At 40.0% G+C, this 21,731-nt stretch overlaps 1 protein-coding gene across 1 annotated transcript in view; it reads left to right on the forward strand.

The window, feature by feature from the left end:
* LOC124551033 (mitochondrial 2-oxodicarboxylate carrier) overlaps positions 1 to 21,731 on the forward strand; it is a 74,950-nt gene that overhangs the window by 23,373 nt on the left and 29,846 nt on the right. Inside the window, exons 2-5 of the mRNA XM_047125888.1 lie at positions 2,289 to 2,436; positions 11,633 to 11,859; positions 12,785 to 12,847; positions 16,256 to 16,408. Of these exons, the coding sequence (XP_046981844.1) occupies positions 2,373 to 2,436; positions 11,633 to 11,859; positions 12,785 to 12,847; positions 16,256 to 16,408 (507 nt within the window). The 5' untranslated portion in view covers positions 2,289 to 2,372. The remainder of the gene's footprint in view (positions 1 to 2,288; positions 2,437 to 11,632; positions 11,860 to 12,784; positions 12,848 to 16,255; positions 16,409 to 21,731) is intronic.

Below are 21,731 nucleotides of genomic sequence, written 5' to 3' on the forward strand. Positions count from 1 at the left end.
GCTTGTATTGTGACAGTCTTTTAGTTGTGCCTATCTGCAACTTAGCATCTCCATTATATGGTGAGTGGCAACTTTCCCTTTCATGATATTGTGACACATACATAGAATACACCTCATCCTCCCCCACTCTGTGTCCACCACTTCTTCTCCTCACTTATCTGTCTATCTCCACCTCCTCACTCTCTCTGTCTCTTTATCTTCTCCTCCCCCTCTCTTTGTCCATTTTCTCCACCACCATGTCTTCCTCCTCCCTCCCTCTGACCATCCCCTCCTGCTGCTGTCTCTCTCTAGCCACGTGTGCCAGCACACATATCCCCTGCAATACAGTTCACTAAGGCACATTGATACTACTCCCACAACATGCTTGTCATGCACAGCAGGCTACACATCAGGGGCTTGAAAATCATTTATTTGCCCCTGACATAAAGGCTGCCATGCAAAGCAGGTCGATGAAATAGGCCAATACAGCACCACAACATGCCTGTCATTTAGGGCAGCTCATCTATTGGTGCCTGGTAAACCATTTTTTGCCCCTGGCATGTAGGCTGCCCTGCAGAGCTGGTTGATTTGGCATGCTGATACTGTTCCTAAACAACATGTCTGTTCTGCAGGACAGCCCATATTCCAGGGGCTGAAAGAAACACGTTTTTGCCCTGTCTCTGCTCCTATTGGGGCTAGGAGGTTATAAACCCTACAGTGCTAATACTCATGAGGCCTGCTGTTTTTGTGCCAAATTTGGTTGAAATCAATCAAGGCATTTGGGAGGAGATCCTGAACATACGCACATACACTCTGCTTTATATAGATAACCTTTGTAAGACCTTTGCAGCAGAATATATAACAATCCTCTGAACTCTAGACAAGGAGCCAAGTGTATGAAAATTATTTTTGTATCTTGTATTGTGATTGTGGCAGTCATGGTCTTGCTCAAACTGTTTTCTATCATCAGCATAAAATACCAGTCAGAAGTAAATGTTCTGGGAAATGAGAATTGGAGTTCCAAACTCCATAAGAAGGTTGCTGCAAGATGTTTCGTATCTACTTTACACAATATTCTTACTGCATGTTACTGCTGAATTTTTTTTATTTTTTATTTTTATTTTATTTTATTTTATTTTTATTTTTTTGTGCATTCATTGCCCAAGGAGATAATTCAGTAAGATAGTGTGGAGTGTAAAATAAATCAAGAGACTTGTCTTTAGGTCAACACAGTGCAAGATACCTCTAAGAGAAAAACATGTTGAGCTGAACTTCTTGATTAGTCTACCTGTCTTTTGGCTCAGTTTTAATTTGCTAAGCGGTTGGATCCCAAGAAAGTTTGCGGACCATGTTTTATTTAGTATATGGCCACTCGTGTGTACTTCTGATGCTAGCAGATAATTTTTGCTTTTCTGAAATTGAGTATGTCTTTGTGAGATTAAGATACAAACTGTTATCTATGAACCACTTGTAGCCCTGTTCAGCTGCCAGCTGATTTGTGTCTGGTTAAGTTTAATTTGGGCCCTTGATTAGTGTGCTTCCATCATTAACAAACATTACAGTGTTTGAACCACTCTTCAACCTCATTGGAAGATTATTAATGTAAGTTAAGAATGAGAGTGCATCTATTACTGACCCTTGTGGAACACCAGACGATATGTTGTCCCATTCTGTCTATGAGACCACCTGCTTATTGTTATGATGGTAAGAATCCTTCCATCTAAGATGGATGCCATTAATCGCTTAACAGTTTAGTTTGAAAAGTAGAATTTTGTGAACCACACAATCAAAGGAATATACACATTGGATAATTTTTCTTGTTTTGCCTAGTCAGGACTTCATTTGCGAAGTACTGTGTAACATTCACTGTAGTTAATACTTTAAAAAGGAAAACTGAGCTCCATTTAACAATTTGAGCTCACAAAAAATGAGCCTGACTCATTCCACAACCCTGAAGTTTATCATTTTAATTTTTATTTTTCTTTATTAACAACAATTTTTATTTTTATTTTTGACAAGTCTCCTACAGAAAAAAAGAATGGTTTGTGAATGTATGCTGTCACAGGATTCACAGTAGTTCACTGTAAGACAGTTTTGCTCACTTATCACCTATTAGCACTTTCAGCTTTTCTGTGTCTGTGGTTTTTTGGGTTTCTCTGTGTGCACTTATAGCTGGATTGAGTGGAAGATACATAACATCATGTTATCTCCTGGGGGGGTCTTTGGTATCACAGCCAGAGTGTGTTATCTGCACTCCCTGATGCAGCAGCTGTTTATAGCGGCTTGTGTACATAGGCTCCTGTCCACAGGGCTCCCTGCCAGGCAGCTGAAGAGAGCGTGTCTTCCTGTGTGTGGCAGTGACACGGGACCTGCACTGGCATTAGTGGCCCACGATGTCGGACGGCACCAAGCTGCTCAAGCAGGCTGCCATGCAGATAGCTGCAGGTGGCTCTGCAGGTAAGCACACTTGTCTGAAAATCATCTTTTCGGATGGTGATGCTCTTCTGTTTTTCTGTGCTTGCTGATAAAAACTGGAGAGATATTTTGCCTTTTGCAAAATACTATTTGTTTTACTTTTCTCAAACATGTTTCAGCACTTTTTGTGCTACCTTCAGTAGAATTTTTTTGTTCTGTTTGAAAATTATTATGATATGGTAATATTTGAATTTCAGCTTAAAGTTATTTCTATACATATAAATAGGTGATAATTATGTGTCAAATTTTGCATGGGTTTATGTATGTAGTTAATGAGACATGTCACCTATCTGATACATAAAATGTTGCATGTGTATATAATGTCCTAAATGAATACACATTACTTTGCAATAAAGCACTGTTTGTCACAATGAAGGCTTTATAAATAACCCCCCACACCCACATATACATACAATAAAATTCCTTCATGACAATAACAGTTTGAAATTCGCGTGCCATCCTTCAAATAAACACAAAACAAAACAAATTAGAGCAAACAGCTGCAATAACATGTTTTATAATGGTTGAAACTTGGTGTTTTGTCACAAAACAAATAAAAATGTATGTAAAATTGTCATAACTCCTGTTACAAAGGTGTCTTAACACATCAAAAATAACAGGAAACAAGGCTAGTAATCAAAAATCATAATTAAGATGGTAAATAACATGATTTTTTGTCTGAAATGGGTCAGAAATAGAAAAAGGGAAACAGTTTTTGTCTACTTGGAGAATTGCATGGTAGACACTGTGCTGTCTTCCAATATATTTATTCATAATTGGTTTCAATCATTGATCATCTTCACTGTGGAAGAACATTGTGACAGATTCACATGTCATACATGCTATTTAATCAGAAAAGATGCCATAGCTGACATGCAAAAATCAGAAAAAGATACTTCTTGCCGTAATGGCAACAAAAGTTAATAATTCAGTCAAAAGGGCTAGGAGAGTGTTTCTGCTGGAAAGAGCAGATAATCAGTTGTTAGTGTCTCACTTAGACAATCAACTGCAATCATTTAGTTCCAGAATGATGGACATAGAGGATTTGTGGGCAAAGTTTAAACATATTATACATCATGCTCTGGACACGTGTGTGCCTACTAAGTGGATTAGGGATGGAAAAGACCCATCTTGATTTAATAATGAAATTCAGAAAATGCTGAGGAGCAAAGGCTGTTGCACTCTCCATTCAAAATAGGATACACAAATCATGACAGGCAAAGATTAGCAGAGACTTGTGTGTGTGTGAAAAAAATCTATGGATGAGGCATACAATAGCTACCATTGTCATATCTTGGCTAAAGATATGACGGAGAACCCCATAAATTCTGGACCTGTGTCAAATTGCTAAATGGGTCTAAGGCTTCCGTTCTGTCTTTCATTGACCAGTCTGGTTTGACAGTGGCAGATAGCAAAAGAAAGGCCAAAGTTATAAATTCCAAGTTTAAAAAAATCATTCAAGCAGGAGGATTGTACAAATGTCCTGTCATTGCTCCTCACAAGTGCGAGGTTTGAGCAGTACTCTGGTTTCTCCACACAAGGAAGTTACCGTGGAGATTCGTCAGCAACTGACTGAAATGTATGGTGAAGAATGCGTGTCTGTTCAGCAGATCCGCAAATGGTGCAGGGCTTTTGCTGAGGGTCGCACAGAAGTTTACGATAATGATCGGAGTGGAAGACCGCTCGTTTTGGATGCGATTGTCCAGAAGATCAACAGTGGGCTGCTCAAAGATTGGAGGGTCACTGTCCATGAAATTGTTGAACACTTTCCTGAAGCTTCCCACAGCACAATTGAAAGAACTTTAACAGAAATGTTGGGTTATCACAAGGTGTGTGCTTGCTGGGTCCCCCGGATGCTGACTGGTGGACATAAGGAGCAACACTTTGACTGTGCTTGCAAGTTTCTTCAACAACATGAGGGAGGAGGCAACAAGGAGAAGTTGTTGGACTCTATCATCATGAGATATGAAACATGGGCATTTCATTACATCCCTGAAACAAAACAACAATTTTGTCAGTGGCATCACTCCGGTTCACCGCCATCAAAGAAATTCAAATAAACGAGTCGGCAGGGAAGGCTTTGGCAACTGTGTTTTGGGATCGGAAGGGGGTACTTCATATCAGTTTGATGCAACATGGGACGACTATAAACTCAGACAGATATTGTGAAATATTGACCAAACTCTGGCGAGCAATCCAGAATCGCCAGAGAGGACGGCTGAAGGCAGGAGTAGTGCTTCTTCATGACAACGCCTGACCCCACGTCGCTCATCTAACACAGGAGCTTTTGAAGAAATTTGGGTGGACTGTTATGCCCCACCCCCCTTACAGCCCAAACTTAGCCCCTAGCAATTATCACCTCTTCCCCAAGCTAAAGGAACACTTAGGTGACAAATGATTCAAAAGCGATGATGAAGTCTGAGCAGAGGTCATTTGCTTCCTCAGTGGGTTGGCAGGAGACTTCTTCGACTTAGGAATACAAGTGCTGGAGCACCGCCTTCAAAAAAAAAAAAAAAAAAAAGGAGACTATGTTGAAAAATAGACAAAAGTGTAAGCTTTTCGAAGATGTATAAATTAATAACAATAAACAATGTATTTTATTCATACATAATATGGGAACCTTACTTTTGGTACAACCCTCATATGTTTTTCATATTAGGTGCATTGTGCTGCCAGCTACTCCAACCTCAGTAGTCATTAGACATCATGAGAGAGCAGAATGAAGCACCCTGCGAAACTCATGGACTTCGAACGTGGTCAGGTGACTGGGTATCACTTGTGTCGTACGTCTGTACACAAGATTTCTACAGTCATAAACATCCCTGGGTCCACTGTTTCCAATGTGATAGTGAAGTGGAAACGTGAAGGGACACGTACAGCACAAAGTGTACAGGCCAACTTCACCTGTTGACCGACAGAGACCGCCGACAGTTGAATAGGGTCACAATGTGTAATAGGCAGACATCTATTCAGACCATCACACAGGAATTCCACACTGCATCAGGATTCACTGCAAGTACTATGACGATTAGGTGGGAGGTGAGAAAACTTGGATGTCATGGTCGAGTGGCTTCTCATAAGCCACACATCATGCCGGTAAATGCCAAATGATGCCTTGCTTGATGGAAGGAGTGTAAACATTGGACAACTGAACAGTGGAAAAACATTGTGTGGGATGATGAAGCATGGTACACAATGTGGTGATCTGATGGCAGGGTGTGGGTATGGTGAATGCCCGGAGAACGTCATCTTCCACCATGTGTACTGCCAACAGTAAAATTTGGAGGTGGTGGTGTTATGGTGTGGTTGTGTTTTTCATAGAGAGGACTTGCACCCCTTGTTGTTTTGCATGGTACTATCACAGTACAGGCTACATTGATGTTTTAAGCACCTTCTTGCTTCCCACTGTTGAAGAGCAATTCAGGGATGGTGACTGTATCTTTCAACACGATCGAGCACCCGTTCATAATACATGGCCTGTGGCAGAGTAGTCGCATGACAACATCGCTGTAATGGACAGACTGGCACAGAGTCCTGACCTGAATCCTATAGAACACCTTTGAGATATTTTAGAACGCTGACTTTGTGCCAGGCCTTACCGACTGTCTTCGATACCTCTCCTCAGTGCAGCACTCCGTGAAGAATGGGCTGCCATTCCCTAAGAAACCTTCCAGCACCTGATTGAACATATGCCTGTGAGAGTGGCAGCTGTCGTCAAGGCTAAGGGTGGCCCAACACCATATTGAATTCCAGCATTACCGATGGAGGGTGCCACAAACTTGTAAGTCATTTTCAGCCAGGTGCCTGGATACCTTTGATCACATAGAGTGCATAAATGATCTGGCAGACAGGATGGACAGCAATCCATGATTGTTCACTGATGATGCTGTGGCATACAGCACTGTTAATGCTGTAGTATACAGGAAGGTGTTGAAGATAAGTGACTGTAAGCTGATACAAGCGGACCTAGAGAAAATTTCTAGTTCGTGAGATGAATGGCAGCTGGCTTTTAATGTAGAAAAATGTAAGTTAATGCAGATGAATAGCAAAAACAAACTATTGATGTTTGGATACAGCATTAGCAGTGGCCTGCTTGACACAGTAACATCATTTAAAAAACTGAGTGTAGCATTGCAAAGCAATATGAAATGGAATGAGGTTGTTCTGGTAGGGAATATTCAACTTTGGTTTACAGGGAGAATTTTAGGAAAGTGTAGTTCATCTGTAAAGGAGACCACATATCGGATGCTAGTGTGACCTATTCTTGAGTGCTACTTGAGTGTTTGGGATCCGCGCCAGGTCAGATTGAAAGAAGACATCAAAGCATTTCAGAGGCAAGCCGCTAGATTTGTTACCTGCGGATTCGATCAGCATGTAAGTATTACAGATATGCGTCAGGCGCTCAAGTGGGGATCCCTGGAGGGAAAAAGACATTCATTTTGAAGAACACTGCTGAGAAAGTTCAGACAGCTTGAAGCTGACTGCAGAATGATCTTACTGCCGCAACATACATTTCATGTACAGTCCATGAAGGTAAGACACGAGAAATTAGGACTCATACAGAGGCATATAGACAGTTGTTTTTTGCTCTGTCTGTCTCCGAGTGGAATAGAATGAATAAACAGCTGCATCAGTATATTTTAGAAGAGACAATCAATTGCGGTAAAGGATCGGATCATATCAGGTCCGCTGTACCAAAGAAGAATAAGAATGTGGTTTCAGCTGCCTCAGACTGCAGTCATGTGTGTGAGTTGTATATGTGTGTGTGTGTGTGTGTGTGTGTGTGTGTGTGTGTGTGTGTGTGTGTGCGCGCGCGCGTGCGCGCACGCGTGTGTTTTTTTGTCTATTTTTGATGAAGGCCTTACTGGCCAAAAGCTTTGTTTGTGACAGTCTTTTTGTTGTGCCTATCTGCGACTCAGCATCTCCGCTATATGATGCGTAGCAACTATCCTGTTCATAATATTGTTACATTCCATCCTGGATTTTCCATTGTTTGGAAGAAGAATAAAAACACATGTAACAAAGTGTGTAACATTAAAGTATGCAGCTGTTACGTAAAAAGATGTTAAATGCGCAACATTTTATATCACCATAAAGAACTGCTTACAGGAACATGTTAGTTTTGCATTTCCATAATTGGAATAACAGTTATCAGATGTACACCATTACATCATTGATAGTGGCTGTATGTATGTAACGTATGACTGTGGAGATACTCTGTTCAATGAATGAGATTACCACACACAAACATCTATGAGGTTAAATGGACACACATGTTATGTATGCTACAAATGATGGAACAACGTACACCTGATAGCTGTTATCCCAGTCACAGAAATGCATAGCTAAGATGTTATAATAACTACTTTTTTATAGTGATATAGGATGTGATGCATTTAATGTCTTTTCATATAACAACTGCATACTTTAATGTCACTCATTTTGTTACATGTGTTTTTGTTTGTCTTTGGTACAGAGGAACTGACGATGGTCTGATCCTAGACTGCAATTGATCATCTCTGGTAAAATATGCTGATACAGTGGTGTATTGCATAATGCGGTTCTTAATATTTTCATTGCCTCTGATGTGTTTTTGTGTAATATGACACTACAGTGGATTACACTTTTCTTTTAGGGCAACTGAGGATATTTGACTGTCCTCTGATACTACAATTGTGTACATCCTCATCCTGCATTAGTTTACCAGTTCACACAAGATAGTTTCTGGTGAATAATGTTACTTTATGGAACATTTATTTCTTCAAACACCTTAAAATGACGTCTACAGTATTCTGTTTTCTAAGGCCGACAATTATGATCACTACTCTTTCTTGCAGTCTAAATATGTTTTTGCTCTGAGAAGCATTTCCTCAGAAAATGATTCCATAGTGAAGCAATGAAGTGAATTGCAGATAGTATGTCTGCACCACTGTTTATTGGTGTCACTTTTAAAATCCACTGACTGTAGCACAATGTCAAGAGTTTCTTTGACAGGTTACTAACATGTATTTCCCATCTCAGTTGCTGTTGAAACTGTAGACTGCTCACTGAAAACAGGAAATTGAGGTTCCAGTGCTGACCCAGCACAAATTTTCAATTTCCATGTTATACTCCAATGAGTTTTGAGATTGGATAAGTAAAAAATAGGAGAAAGTTAAGATGGTGATTTTAATGCTTCAGGTGCTCTACATAGTCTCCCCCCTTTTGAAGGAAGGAAGGAGGGAGGGAAGATTAGAGTTTTACATTCCATCAACAGCGAGGCCACTGGAGATGGAGCACAAGCTCGGATTATGAAAGTATGTGGAAGGAAATCAACTGTGCCTTTTTCAAAGGAACCCTCCCAGCATTTGCTTGGGGTGATTTAGGGAAATCATGGAAAACCTAAATCTGTGTGATCAGATGAGGATTTGAAAAGTTATCCTCCCTCCTCTGTCTGAGTACAGTGTACAGAACATTCATAGAACCACATGAAACTATCAGAAAGGTCCTTCTTTTGGATGTTGTTCAACTTGTGAATCATGTTCACATCTTCGTCAGGCTTGACAAACCATCAGGGACTAGTCTTGCACTTCGTTGTATTTTGATAGTTTCATATCAATAACTGCTTCTCATCAACTGTGATGAGTTTTTTCCCAGTAAAGAAGTGCCAGCATTTTTCATTTCAACCAAGTTGCTGCAAAAGGCATCTACATTTTGTTGTTCTTGTTCTGGAGGTAAGGTGTGCACAACAAACATTGCACACACTTTCGTCTTCTTCAAAACATTCTGGAGAATGTCTTAAACTCTTGATTTAGAGGTGCTCACTTCATTGCTACATTGTGATATGTGACACAAAAATATTGACACACTACGGCTGCACATCCACAACTTAGCACTATTTGATCACAACAGACTTGTCGAATGCACAGCCGTTATTTACAGTTTTATTATTTCAAGCTGCCACCATAGTGACTGCATCAACTTCACTTGTATGCCAAGAATACAATGGTCTCCAAACTGTTTCGACAGACCGTGTGTTTGTTACATAGTTTTAACTTGTCACATACTGTGAATACAGCTTATACTCAGCATGAAGTAAAGTAAACTCATCCCAGTACCAATACTGAGGCTGTGAAGAAGCCAAGTATATCCATCCTTCCGGGGGTGCCAGTCCTACAGCAGTAAAAGAGAGGGTGTGGAGAAATAAGAAGGAATGGAAGGCAGCCAATAAAAATTTGTGATATGTGCTCAGATGGCTTTAAGAGTTGCACACTTGCCGTAGAAGTTTCAGTTCCAGTTTGGCACACAGTTTTAACTGTGCATGTTTAATAATAACGTTGTTTATGAGGCTCTGTACTGCTTAGTATTCCTTTGTTATGGTGCATCATTATTTTTCCTCCCCCCCCCAACTCTACATCTACATACATACTCTGCAAACCACTATCAAGGTTCACTATTTACAACAATCTGCCAGTGCTGGTTAACTTTCCAGTTCCGTGACTGTAGAAGTCATATGGTTATGAGGTGAAGAGCTTCTCAAGCCATATTTGGTGCACATTTTCATGGGGAAAGGAAGGTCCTTGAAGGTTGTTGGATAGAGCGTGGAAAAGGTGAAAATCCTAGGGCACCAGGTGGGTGTGGAATGACTTCCAACTCAACTCCTGTTTAATGTCAGTCTAGCAGTATGTGGGTGGGTGTTATTGTGGAGTAGCATCACTTCACACAGTCTCCCTTGTCATCATTCTTGGATCATTTCTGCAAGATGTCCCACTTGTTGACAATAAATGGAAGCAGTGATGGTCACACCTCGGGAAAGCAATTAACAGTACACCACACATGTTATGCATCTGCTCCACCAGATGCATAACATTATCTTTCGTGGATGCGCACAGGTCTTTGTAAGGGGAGTTGCAGCTTTTTTTGGACTCAACTGTTCCTTTCTTTTCCTTATGTTAGTATAAAGAAACCATTTCTGATCACCAGTAATGATACAGGATAGGAATAGTTGGTGTTGTTGAGAAGCCAATTGATGATGAACAAGCAGAGATCCACATATGGCCATGTGTTGACTTTTGTGATTTTGCCTTAGAGCATGCGGTATCCGTACACCTGATTTCTGAATCTACCCCACTGCATCCAAATGTTGCACTTTGGTGAAATGATCACAATTCATTACATTTGCCAGTTCTCAAATACACTTATACAGATCATTGTGGATTAATGCGGTAAACAATCTTCATCAAACCTTGAAGGTATTTCTGAATGTGGAGAGCCACTAATGTCAAAACAATCCTCCTTAAACTGAGCAAACCATTTTCTTGCTGTGCTCCGCCCATTGGTATTATCCCCAAACACAGCACAAATGTTTCTTGCAGCCTCTGTTGCTGCCATCCCTCCATTGAACTGAAACAGAAGAGTGTCAGAAATGTTCCTATTTCTCCACTTGGCACTCCACTTTCTAGTGTCCACAGATCCACTCACTAACTCCTAATGACAAAATGACAGTATGTAAACTAAAATAGCAATGGTGAACTACAAACAAAAAATGACAATCGATAAATAAACCATATCAACCAGAATACCAGCATGCTAAACAAAAATTGCTACAAACTTATGCGCCAACTTAATATGTTTTTTTTTTTTTTGTGAAGTGCATAATTTTACATTTCTGTATATTTAAAGCAATTTTCACAACACTTTGAAATCTTATCAAGATTGGACTGAATATTTCTGTAGTTTTTGACAGAAAATGCATCATTACAGATAATGGCATCATCTTCAAAACAGACTGAAATTGTTGGTAATATTTTCTTTTATGTCACTAATATACAACATAAACAGCAAAGGTCTGTGTACACTTCCCTGGGGCATACTTGAAGTTACTTTTACATTTGCTAACACCTCTCCATCCGAGATAACATGCTTCCTCCTTCCTACCAAAAGGTTCTCAGTCAAGTCATAAACTTTGCTCAGTCTTCTTTCTATACAATCATACTTTTGACAATAGGCACATGTGTGAAGCTGAATCAAATGCGAAAAGCAAAAGAAGTCAAGAAATAGTGTCTCCTTTTAATTTAAAAGGGGTATGTGCGTAGTTTTTTAGCTAGTCACCTTAGGTGTTAATCCTGTTGCCAAAGTTATATGCAGTTAGCACAATTAAATGTCATTCTTTGTATACTCATGAAAATCCTATGAACAGGATTTGTGGAAGTATGCATCATGCACCCTTTGGACCTGGTGAAGACGCGATTCCAACTGCAGGGAACGCGCCATGCGGCACCTTCCCTGGCTGGCAGCGTACAGCACTACCACTACACAGGTATCCTCGACTGTATGCGGACAATGTACCGCCATGAGGGTTTCTTCTCCTTCTGGAAGGGCGTCATACCACCCATACTTGTCGAGACACCAAAGAGGGCAGTGAAGGTGAGTTTGGTGCTCGAAATCTGAACTTTTTTATTGAATAAGAGATATAGAATTATTTTTATGTCATTGCAAGCTTATGTTACCATTGGGGGAAGGGGGGGGGGGGGATGATTTCTCCCTTCCCTCCCCCACTACTTATTTCAGCACCTAACAACAATCTTCTGTGCATCATGTTTTTATTTCTGAAGCTATATCATTTAACTCTTGAATTTTACAGTGTGGCCTGCTGTTACCAAAAAATGTTCAAATGTATGTGAAATGTTATGGGACTTAACTGCTAAGGTCATCAGTCCCTAAGCTTACACACACACCCATGCCCAAGGGAGGACTCGAACCTCCGCCGGCATCAGCGGCACAGTCCATGACTGCAGCACCTTAGACCGCTCGGCTAATCTTGGCAGCTGCTGTTACCACTTTATGACGTGACATCACTTCATGTTTGTTGTGATACTGCATTTTCTTAGTGTGCTTTGTAGGATTTGATCATGCACATTGTTTAACAGTACCTTTAAACACTTTACTGTTAACTATTATCACAAAACACAAACCCCTCTCAACCTCTTGGTGCAGAAAATAACTGACAAATAGTTACTAACACTGTATTCAAACTCCTGCCTCAGTTGGTACAAGATAACCTGAAATGGAATAAAAACTAGTTACTCTTTGTAATTTGCTGTTCGTATGAACACATATGATTAAACCAATGTCACTCTAGACTATTAGAGGACTGTCCAGTCAAGTCTACACACTGCAAAAATGAAATTTTGTATATCACCAAAAACACCAGAGGAAGTGCTCAAGATAATTCTTACATAGGTTAAAGAATCTTTGTATTTTTAATTTGTGTATAATGCCTGTCATTGAGGTATTGGCAATATGTCATTTCATCATATAAGTAAAACATTTTTTTCTTTTTTTTTTGCAGTTTTTCACATTTGAACAATATAAGCGGTTCTTTTTATTTGGCGCTCCGGCACCTACACCAATAGTAAGTACCTTATGTATTAAAGTAGTATTTCTCTTTGATAATACAATTATCTGGTTGCTACACAGAATTACTTTCAGTATAATGAAAACAAAAATTAAACATTTAACATTACCTTCTGCATACTATCACAAGTTTAGAGCAAGAGTTACATGGATAATACATAATTTTGGAGTAATATTTTGGACAATTAAAAAATAATATGACGTACATAATTTATTTGCTTGATTACAAGAGATGAGAAAAAAGTAAGACAACAGTAATGGGAGTCTGGCAGATGACCCTAGAAAACATGCAATAGCAGAAGATGTGTGTACGTCTTTTGTTAATGTATTTCCTGATGTGTTTGATATTCATGAAGATTCTCCTCCTTGATGGGATGTAGTGAACATGATGAATGTATGAAGGAGTGAATGAATGAAGACTGTGAGGCATGGAGAATTCTAGAAGATGCCAGTCATTCAACACCTATGCCTACACAGCAGCGTCAGCAGAAGCTGCCGTCCACTTCTGTGAAACATGGGTTGTGTCTGGGACAGTGACAGACTGCTGCATGACAGCAGCCAGACCCAGGTCATCCAGAGGTGTCCAAGTGACACATAAACACGGGACTTCAAACTGAACCTTGGGCAATAGTATTTAGATCATCAGGTCCGGCCCATCATCATTGATAGAGCTGGGCCATATTACGACACACAGCCTGTGTCAGTAGTTGCTGAACTTTTGATGCAATCATGACTGCCATCCCAGGTCTGTGAATCAATGTCCACTTTTTGTCATGGCTGAGGGAGTCACACCTTTCAATGTACCCCAGGTAGCAAGCAATAAATGAACTTTATTTACACTCAGACAGAATACAACCAAACAGTCATTTGGAATTGAATACAGTATTACTTGGTTCAAATCCACTGGTGTTGCACTACAAGATTTTTTATGAGGGTGACGTCAGTGCAGTTGTATTGGTGGAGAGTGGTAGGGCTTGAATACAGTGCAGGAAAGAGGTCCAGGTGAGAGGGAAGTTTGTAGCTGATCAGAGATAAATGCACTGTGAGTGTGGCAGACACTGGGCCCGGTCTGCAGTATTTGGATGAGACGCGGAGCAATGGCTCAGAGGCAACTTGCAGTGAAGACATTTGTGGCCTATCTGAAGAACTTAAACAACGTGTGGAGTGAAGATTTGGGATTCAGCTCAGAGGGAAAATGTTGGCAGTCAATACGGCGGTCAATACTGGGATGACACGAAGTTAAGACTCTAGTGCAATTCCGAGTGTACGACAGCACGCGGCAACAGGTGCTCAAATTGAGGGACTGGTGACTGCAGTCAGTGCTATGGCCCGGAGTGGCTCCCAGTATGAACTGTGCCTTTGTAAGCACTCAGTGGAAGAATACTTCCGCTAAATAAGAGGGCACACAATCGGCAGAAGGATAATCAGTGCCTAGGATGGCAGCTCTAATTCTGGCACCTCTGATGACAAAGCTAGTGTGACATATTAACACGGCTGCTGTGGGAGATGAAGTTGACAACAAAAGACAATGTGCTTACATTTGTGGTTGCACTGTTTACCCACATCTCCACAGTGGTGTTTCCAGCGGCTCGGAGAGGCAGTAGGCCCGAAGCACATCTGTGTTGCTTACTGACGGATCTCAGAGGGATACTATAGACTGCCACCTGACTGCCTAGGCCCAAGCAGCCAGCAGCCTGCTGTTGCCCCCAAGGTCTGTGCCACGCACTGAGTTCCAGTTGGCTCTGTGCTGTGGCTGACCACTGTGGCTCCCCAGCCTCCAGTTCCCTGTTCATCACCTGGGTAGTCCTGCTGGCCATGCTGGCCTAGTCCTGGCTACCAGCTGTCTCATTGCTGTCCTGCCACACTGTCTCACACTGCCGGTGAGTCTGTGCTGGTTTGCTCGGGTCTGAGAGTCGTTAGTGGCTCCCTACTGTCTGCTTGTTGCAGATAATCTGTTCTACATTCATGTATGACTGTTAATAAGAGTTTTTGCAACAGATTGGCTGCCTATATTGTCTGCATCTCCACACACCTCCAGCAGAGAATTGCTCACTCTCACCTTCTTGAAGCAAAACCCCATTATAGCAGACACAAAGGCATTTCAGCAGTCATTCTTCCTGCACACTGTATGTGAAGGATACAGGAAGAAACCCTTTTATGCTGTACTATGGAAAGTACACTGTGCCATGTACTTCCCAGTGGTTGGCAAAGTATGAATGGTGACATAGGTGTAGATCATGATTCCATTGTGCCCAACACAAAGACTTCCTATTCCCCAAAGGTTTTGACAAAGTGCAATAAAGTTGTTATGGCTGTCATGTGTTTGAAAGTGATGCTTGCAGGTAACAAGCAACTTTTTTTTGCCCCTGACCTAACAGAAACACAGTAGTGTCAGTGAGCACAAACTGATTGTTGCCCATGATGGATCCAGAGCCTCATGACTGAACAACAATGCAAACAGGAAGTTTAAGGCTATAAAACAGTCAACCAATAATTGCGACTAGTGCACCTCACTCTTATGCTTCACTCATAAATTACAGGTTGAAGGGGGCATCTTCCTGAACAAAGTTCGACAAATCACTTTAGGTGGTAGGGTCACATTACAAATCGAGCTATCGAAGGAGAGACTGACGTGAAGCCATTAATTAGGACATTAAAGGGATACAGGTATAAATCACTTCTTGTTAGATATTTGGAGTCCACTGGATATCAGAGCCTGTAGCAGAACACCAGCAAATTGGCAGCTTTGCAGATAAGAAAGTGATGGATATCAGGATGTTTATCTGAAAGATGAAGGATGGTGAAATATTGTTCTCTCCCATAACATTTTATCCAGTGTTTTGGTTTGTTGACCAGAACACTTCCAGGATTATTAATTTTTTTCATTTAATAAGCAAGTACTTACCTATCTGGTAACTCTCCTTATTTCCCACACTGTAATTATTTGTTATGTTCAGCAAGGAAGGCTGCTGTACAAACTACCAAAAAAACCAAATTTTTCATATTGTTATATACATGCAACTACATATCCTTGTCTTTTAACATTTACGTTCCTCTTCGTTTGTTATAAATTTAAGTCTGGTATACTTTATATTACGTTGTAGGTATTGTTTTGATGCTGTTTGTTGGAATTAACTTGAGGTGGTTGACAGATTGAGCTGAACTGTACTACCTCTGTACACTCATATTTTTACTGACTTCTCAGACTAGAAAATTATATGATGCAATGCTTTTCATGTAAATACAGCTGAAAATATGCTTCAGTTTTTTAAATGCTGTTCAGATATTTTGAATTTGCAGTATTTGACAAAAGTGAAACAAAATATATCTGTTTTCTTATTGGTCTGGTTTCTACATCATTTATTTTTCTGTTAGGAGTGTGTACACTCTGTGATCTTTGTTTCAGACATTTTCCTTGGCAGGTCTGTGTGCTGGCATTACTGAAGCAATTCTGGTTAATCCATTTGAGGTTGTGAAAGTGACACTCCAGTCTAATAGGGCACATCTCAAAGAAACCCCTAGTACATGGTCTGTTACCAAGGAAATAATCAGAACCCAGGTAAATAAATATTAATACCACACAAGTATGGTACTGTACTCATGGCAGTGCTCTATCTGTGTGACTGGTTTGGGAAACAGTAAAATAAAAAAAGAGAGATGTTTCAGGGAATTTATATATGATACTAATCAAACTGGATTTTAATAAAAAAATAATATGTAAAGTACAAGATGATTCAAAAAGGAAGAGCAGAGTTCAGTTGTTTATTATAGACAAACTGTGAAAGGTAGAACACAGTGCACACATCACTGGATAGAGGAAGGTTCAAAGTTTAACATTCACACAGACACTGTACCAAACACGCAACATGAGCACCATGCTTCACTCAAAAAACATTGAAATGGTGGGCCATTTCATTCCACACATGAATCAACAAGTCTCTATGTACTGAATCAATGGCTTCAACAGTTTCATTTCTCAGATCTTGAAGAGTAGCTGCCATAAGTGGGACAAAGACTCTGTCTTTTATATACTCTCACAGAAAAAAATTGCAGGTGTGAGGTACATTGACCTGGGAGGCCAAAAACAATGAACAGGATGTTGTTGGCCACCTCTTCCAATTCATGTTGTAATGGTGTTGTTAAGATAAAGCAATACCTCAAGGTGAAAATGAAGTGGGGAGCCATCGTTCATAAAAATGAAATCATTGCAACCTTTGAGAAGGTGAGGAAACAACCAATTTCACAGCATCTTCAGGTATGACATTCCTGTCACAGTTTCCATTGCAAAAAAGAAAGGTCCATAAAGTTTGTGAAAGAGAAACAACACAAAACATATTCAGTGTCAGTGAGGCTCTTTCATGTTCAATGACAATGGCAGGATTTTGTAACCCCCAGATTCTTACATTATGGTGGTTTGCTTTACGTGGTAGATGAAATGTTGATTCATCTGAACAGATGAGTTGTTCAGAAAAGTGTCTTCTGCCATAGCCTGGAGAATTGAAATGCCAAAGTTTTTCCTTCTGTTATAGTCGCTGGGATGCAATTGCTGCAGTAACTGCAACTTGTAAGACTTCATATGCAGGCGTCATTTCAGGACATGTCCTCACCATTGTTTGAGGAAGTTGAAGTTCCTGGCCTGCCCTTCTTGTGAACTTCTGAGGGCTCCATGTGAATGCATCTTGGATATACTCAATATTTTCATTAGGTGTGCATGACTGACCAGTGCTCTTCCTTATGCCAGTCATAAATCTATTTGTGCAAATGTGGCTTCCTGCTGAATCGATGATGGAATGCATGTTGGACTTGAACAATGGATTGATTTTGTGTAAATTCCAAGACACAGTGTGTGAAAACTTTGAACCTTCCTATATCCATTAACACACATGATGTGTTCCAATCTTTTGCAGTTTGTCTCTAATGAGCAAATGAAATCTATCCTTTCTTTTTGAATCACCCTCTATTCTTGTTATGGTGTGGAACTGTATTCTGTAGTGTAAAGTAAAATGGAGATAATTCTTAAAGAGATAAGTAATGGAAGGATTGTGGGCAATCACACATCGTACAATTGAGGCATTGAGCAGTTGACAGACGTCCATAAAGAAGACTGAAAACATTTCTGATCTTTTGGACAATTTCCTTCTTCAGAGTTGACAAAAACATACACATGTATTGTACAGCATAAGTAAAATAAAATTGGTCTGCAAAATATTTTAAGACTGACGCAGGGTTGAGCCTTGTTAATGGACATCAAAGAAGATGCTGGAAACAGCCACTTTTGACATTGGTGCAGCACAGTGGCCAATTTCTCAAACTGTGAGACACGTGTAGCAGCTTTGCCTGAGGGATATCAACAGTAACATTTTCATTGCTTTGCTGCAGCTCTTCCAGTGTGTGAGGATTATTTGAATACACCTGACCCTCATGTTCTCCTGACAAGGTTGTCAAAGCAGGGTGTGCTGTCACTCCATCTTTCTGAAATATCCATACTGTTATTTATCTTCTATGGGTTGGTCTACTTACGGATTAAACAGTTGCTTGACACACCAGACATTACTCACCAATCTTGAGATTATGTGTTGGCTCTTCAAAGTACTAATGGGAATTTTCTGATGCATAATGGTGCATGTTCTGTGAGTTCACATGCTCTGACAGGCCGAACCAGGACCCAAAAGTCTCGAATCCACTTTACTCAGCAGAACTTGACATGCAAAAGTTTTTCTGGACATTTTAACTCGTGCACAATGGTAAATTTGCAAGGGTATAGATGCAGGTCTTTTAGATAAAGTTTCAGCATAATCTCTTAATTCCCCCTTCTGCAGATAAACAGTGTTGAGATTTTGTCAGACTTTGTTCCAGGCTTCCGTTCACTTCAGCAATGTTTTCTGGTGTTAGAACTCTTTTCGGATAGTTGCAGTTTTTATTCCCTACAGAGCCTCTTGCAGTCATTTTTCCACCAAGTTTTGCATTGCAGATATTGTTAGAGGTTTTTTCCAAAACACTTCCATTCTTAATCTCTTATGCAGTTCAAGACACATTTTCCACGAATTGTGCTTCGCATAATGCTTGATAAGGAATGTGCACTATTTTGTGGTGAGCACTATGTTGTGTTTCATTTGACTGGTCACTAATAGGTTGTCTTCTCTTTCTCTGTCAGCTGTAATGACACAGTGAAGTACCTGTGGCAGGGCATATGGGTGATGTGCATGCACTGACCTGCGGAAGCAACTGATTGGTTTATATATTTGCTCATGTCAGAAGCCTACATTTACAGTGCACCCTATACATATATATTTATAAAAAAAGAACTTTCAGAAATATCATTGACTAACTTGCAAATCAGATGACCTGTTGAAAATTGAGACATACCTAGGACACTATCCCGGCAAGCAAATTTGAGGGAGGACTTTGCTCTACCAACAGCAGTTCTTAAGCAATTAAGGGACCTCCAAACACCACACTCTTCATTGCGGCTGACTTTTTCTCAATGTTAGCTCTAGGCTGAGCTGGCTTATAGCCAGACACTGGGTGAGCTTAAACGTTCTCAGCATTCGGTCATTCACAGTCTGTGGCAACTTCTTGACGAATAGTTGGAGTTACGATACTGGCAAGACAGTAAATCTTTTTAACAGGAGTAGGTTTCTCATACCCTGTAATCAGGCTGCAAGCTTCATTCAGGGTAGGGCCCATAGTAAATAGGGGAAGCATACTTTGCTGCATAATAGCACAAGGCCAAGGCGATGGCTCTAAGAACTTGTGGTCTCACCTCCCCAGTTTGCATCTCTTAACTTTCTCAGGATATTATTCAGAGTGCTGATTTTATGTTTGATATTGGAGTAGTGGTGTCTGAAAGTGTGGGTGCAGTCTAGTGTTACCCCTAAGTAATGTGGAGTGAAGCAGTATTCCAGTGGGGTGCTGTTTCAAGACATATTCAGGTTTGTTATGGCCTCCCTGTTTTCAGGATGGAAAGCATAGGGTAGGATTACTGAGGTTAATCCTGTAGTCTGTGCCTAGTTCTTTCAGGGCATCATCAAGAGCGAGTTCTATCTCTTCAAATGTTTCCTTGGCATGGCGATGTCATCAGGATAGAAAAAATTTCTTCTGTTGTAAGGATGTGGCTGGTCATTAATATAAACATTAAACAGCAGCAGAGCCAGCATCAGCTAAACAGTGAGGGTTTAGTGTTGCTCCTCATATTATTTGTGTTCCACTCAAGACCTTTCAGTATTGAAATACTAAAGAAAGCTGATGAAAATGAATCTTGTGCATATTAACTTTACATCTCATTTATCATCAGCTTCTATTCACACATATTACTGTTCTTGTTTATTACACAAGGAAACATCTTTTCGCATATTTTCATAACTTTTTATTTTATAAGACTTACATTATGAGCTACAAGCCCATTTTTTTAGTGTTGCTATTTCAGAGGTGTTTTTCACATCCTCTGCTGTATTAAAAAAAACATAGAATATACAGCTTGAAAAGAAAATAGGCAGTAATGCATCACAATCTTACAGTATACAGTATGTAAATTAAATGTTGATATGGGTCATTGATGGTGTGATGTCTAATAGATTACAGGTTAAGTATTTTAAGGAGCAAAGATAACAACCCACTTAATAGTGGAGACACTGAATCATAAATAAGCACATGTACAAGACTGAGAGTATAGCTAGCTTTCGTTCAGATCCTTCTTCATTGCTGTAGATTACATATAGACACACATACATACATTCATACATACATACATACGAGGGTCATTTTTAAAGTAAGAAACGATTTGTAATGGGGTAAGAGAGACTTTTTTCATGAATGTAAATTGTATCACAAACTACAGTATGTACATTTTTTCACTTTTGAACACAGTCACCTTCCATCATTCATTACATATGTATAAACTTCAACAAGCTGCTGGTGAATTTCAGCAGGATGGACTTGTTTTTCATTTAAGAACTGAATAACTTAGCACACCTCACATTCGTTGGGATTACTGACTGATGTGGTGACAAACTAAGCAGTATAACTATACAGCCAACACTAGCAGAGGGAAGAAACATGTTGGTGACATAGTGAGAAACTGGCCAAAAGTGGCTGACTGAACGGATGTCACATGACAGGATGCATGGACATGATGCACTACCAATTCTTACTTTAAAAATGACCCTCGTATGTACACACACATACACGTATATGGCTACATTATGCTGGAACAATAATTTCCACAGTATTTAAAGATGGAGTTTCTGGCTCAAATTATAAAATGAATGGCACAGAATAGGTGTGGAAAGAGGAAAGATCAATCCAGTTTCCTTTCAGTCTTTGTGCCAATATCCAGAAGCACAAAAAAAGCAAAGTATATTTAATAACTGAATTGCAGTTCCCATCCTTTTTAATATCTAAAATTTCAAATCCTGAAAATTGTTGTCTTTTTGGTCCTGAGTGCAGTATTTTGGGCCATTTATGAAATTTTCCTGATAGGATTCTAAACAGTGCTGTGCAATGGCAAAGTCTGTCTTCTACAGTTTCCTGCATCTTTGCTGTTTCATTTTATTGTGTACAGATCTCCCTCATGTTTACTATTTAATATGAGACATACTTTTGGCAAGTATTAATAGGGGACTGTGATTTTGTCTACTGTCTCCATGGTGAAATAGGCCTCTGAATAATATTTTTTGCTTTCAAAATACCATCTGTTCTGTCTGACAGTTCTTCAGTTTGTGCTTCCACTCATCTTTTCTTGGGAAGTTATTGTGAGGGATATTATTACCCTTGCTTGCTTTCTTTTCTTCCTATGGAGTATGCTGTGTATTAGGGTAGGGTGGTAACCGTTATTTAGAGCTATTGTTTTAAGTTACATAGCAAATAATCACCATGTTACTGGA

This window comes from Schistocerca americana, chromosome 9 (assembly GCF_021461395.2).
Source record: "Schistocerca americana isolate TAMUIC-IGC-003095 chromosome 9, iqSchAmer2.1, whole genome shotgun sequence".
In the NCBI taxonomy this organism is placed as follows: domain Eukaryota; kingdom Metazoa; phylum Arthropoda; class Insecta; order Orthoptera; family Acrididae; genus Schistocerca; species Schistocerca americana.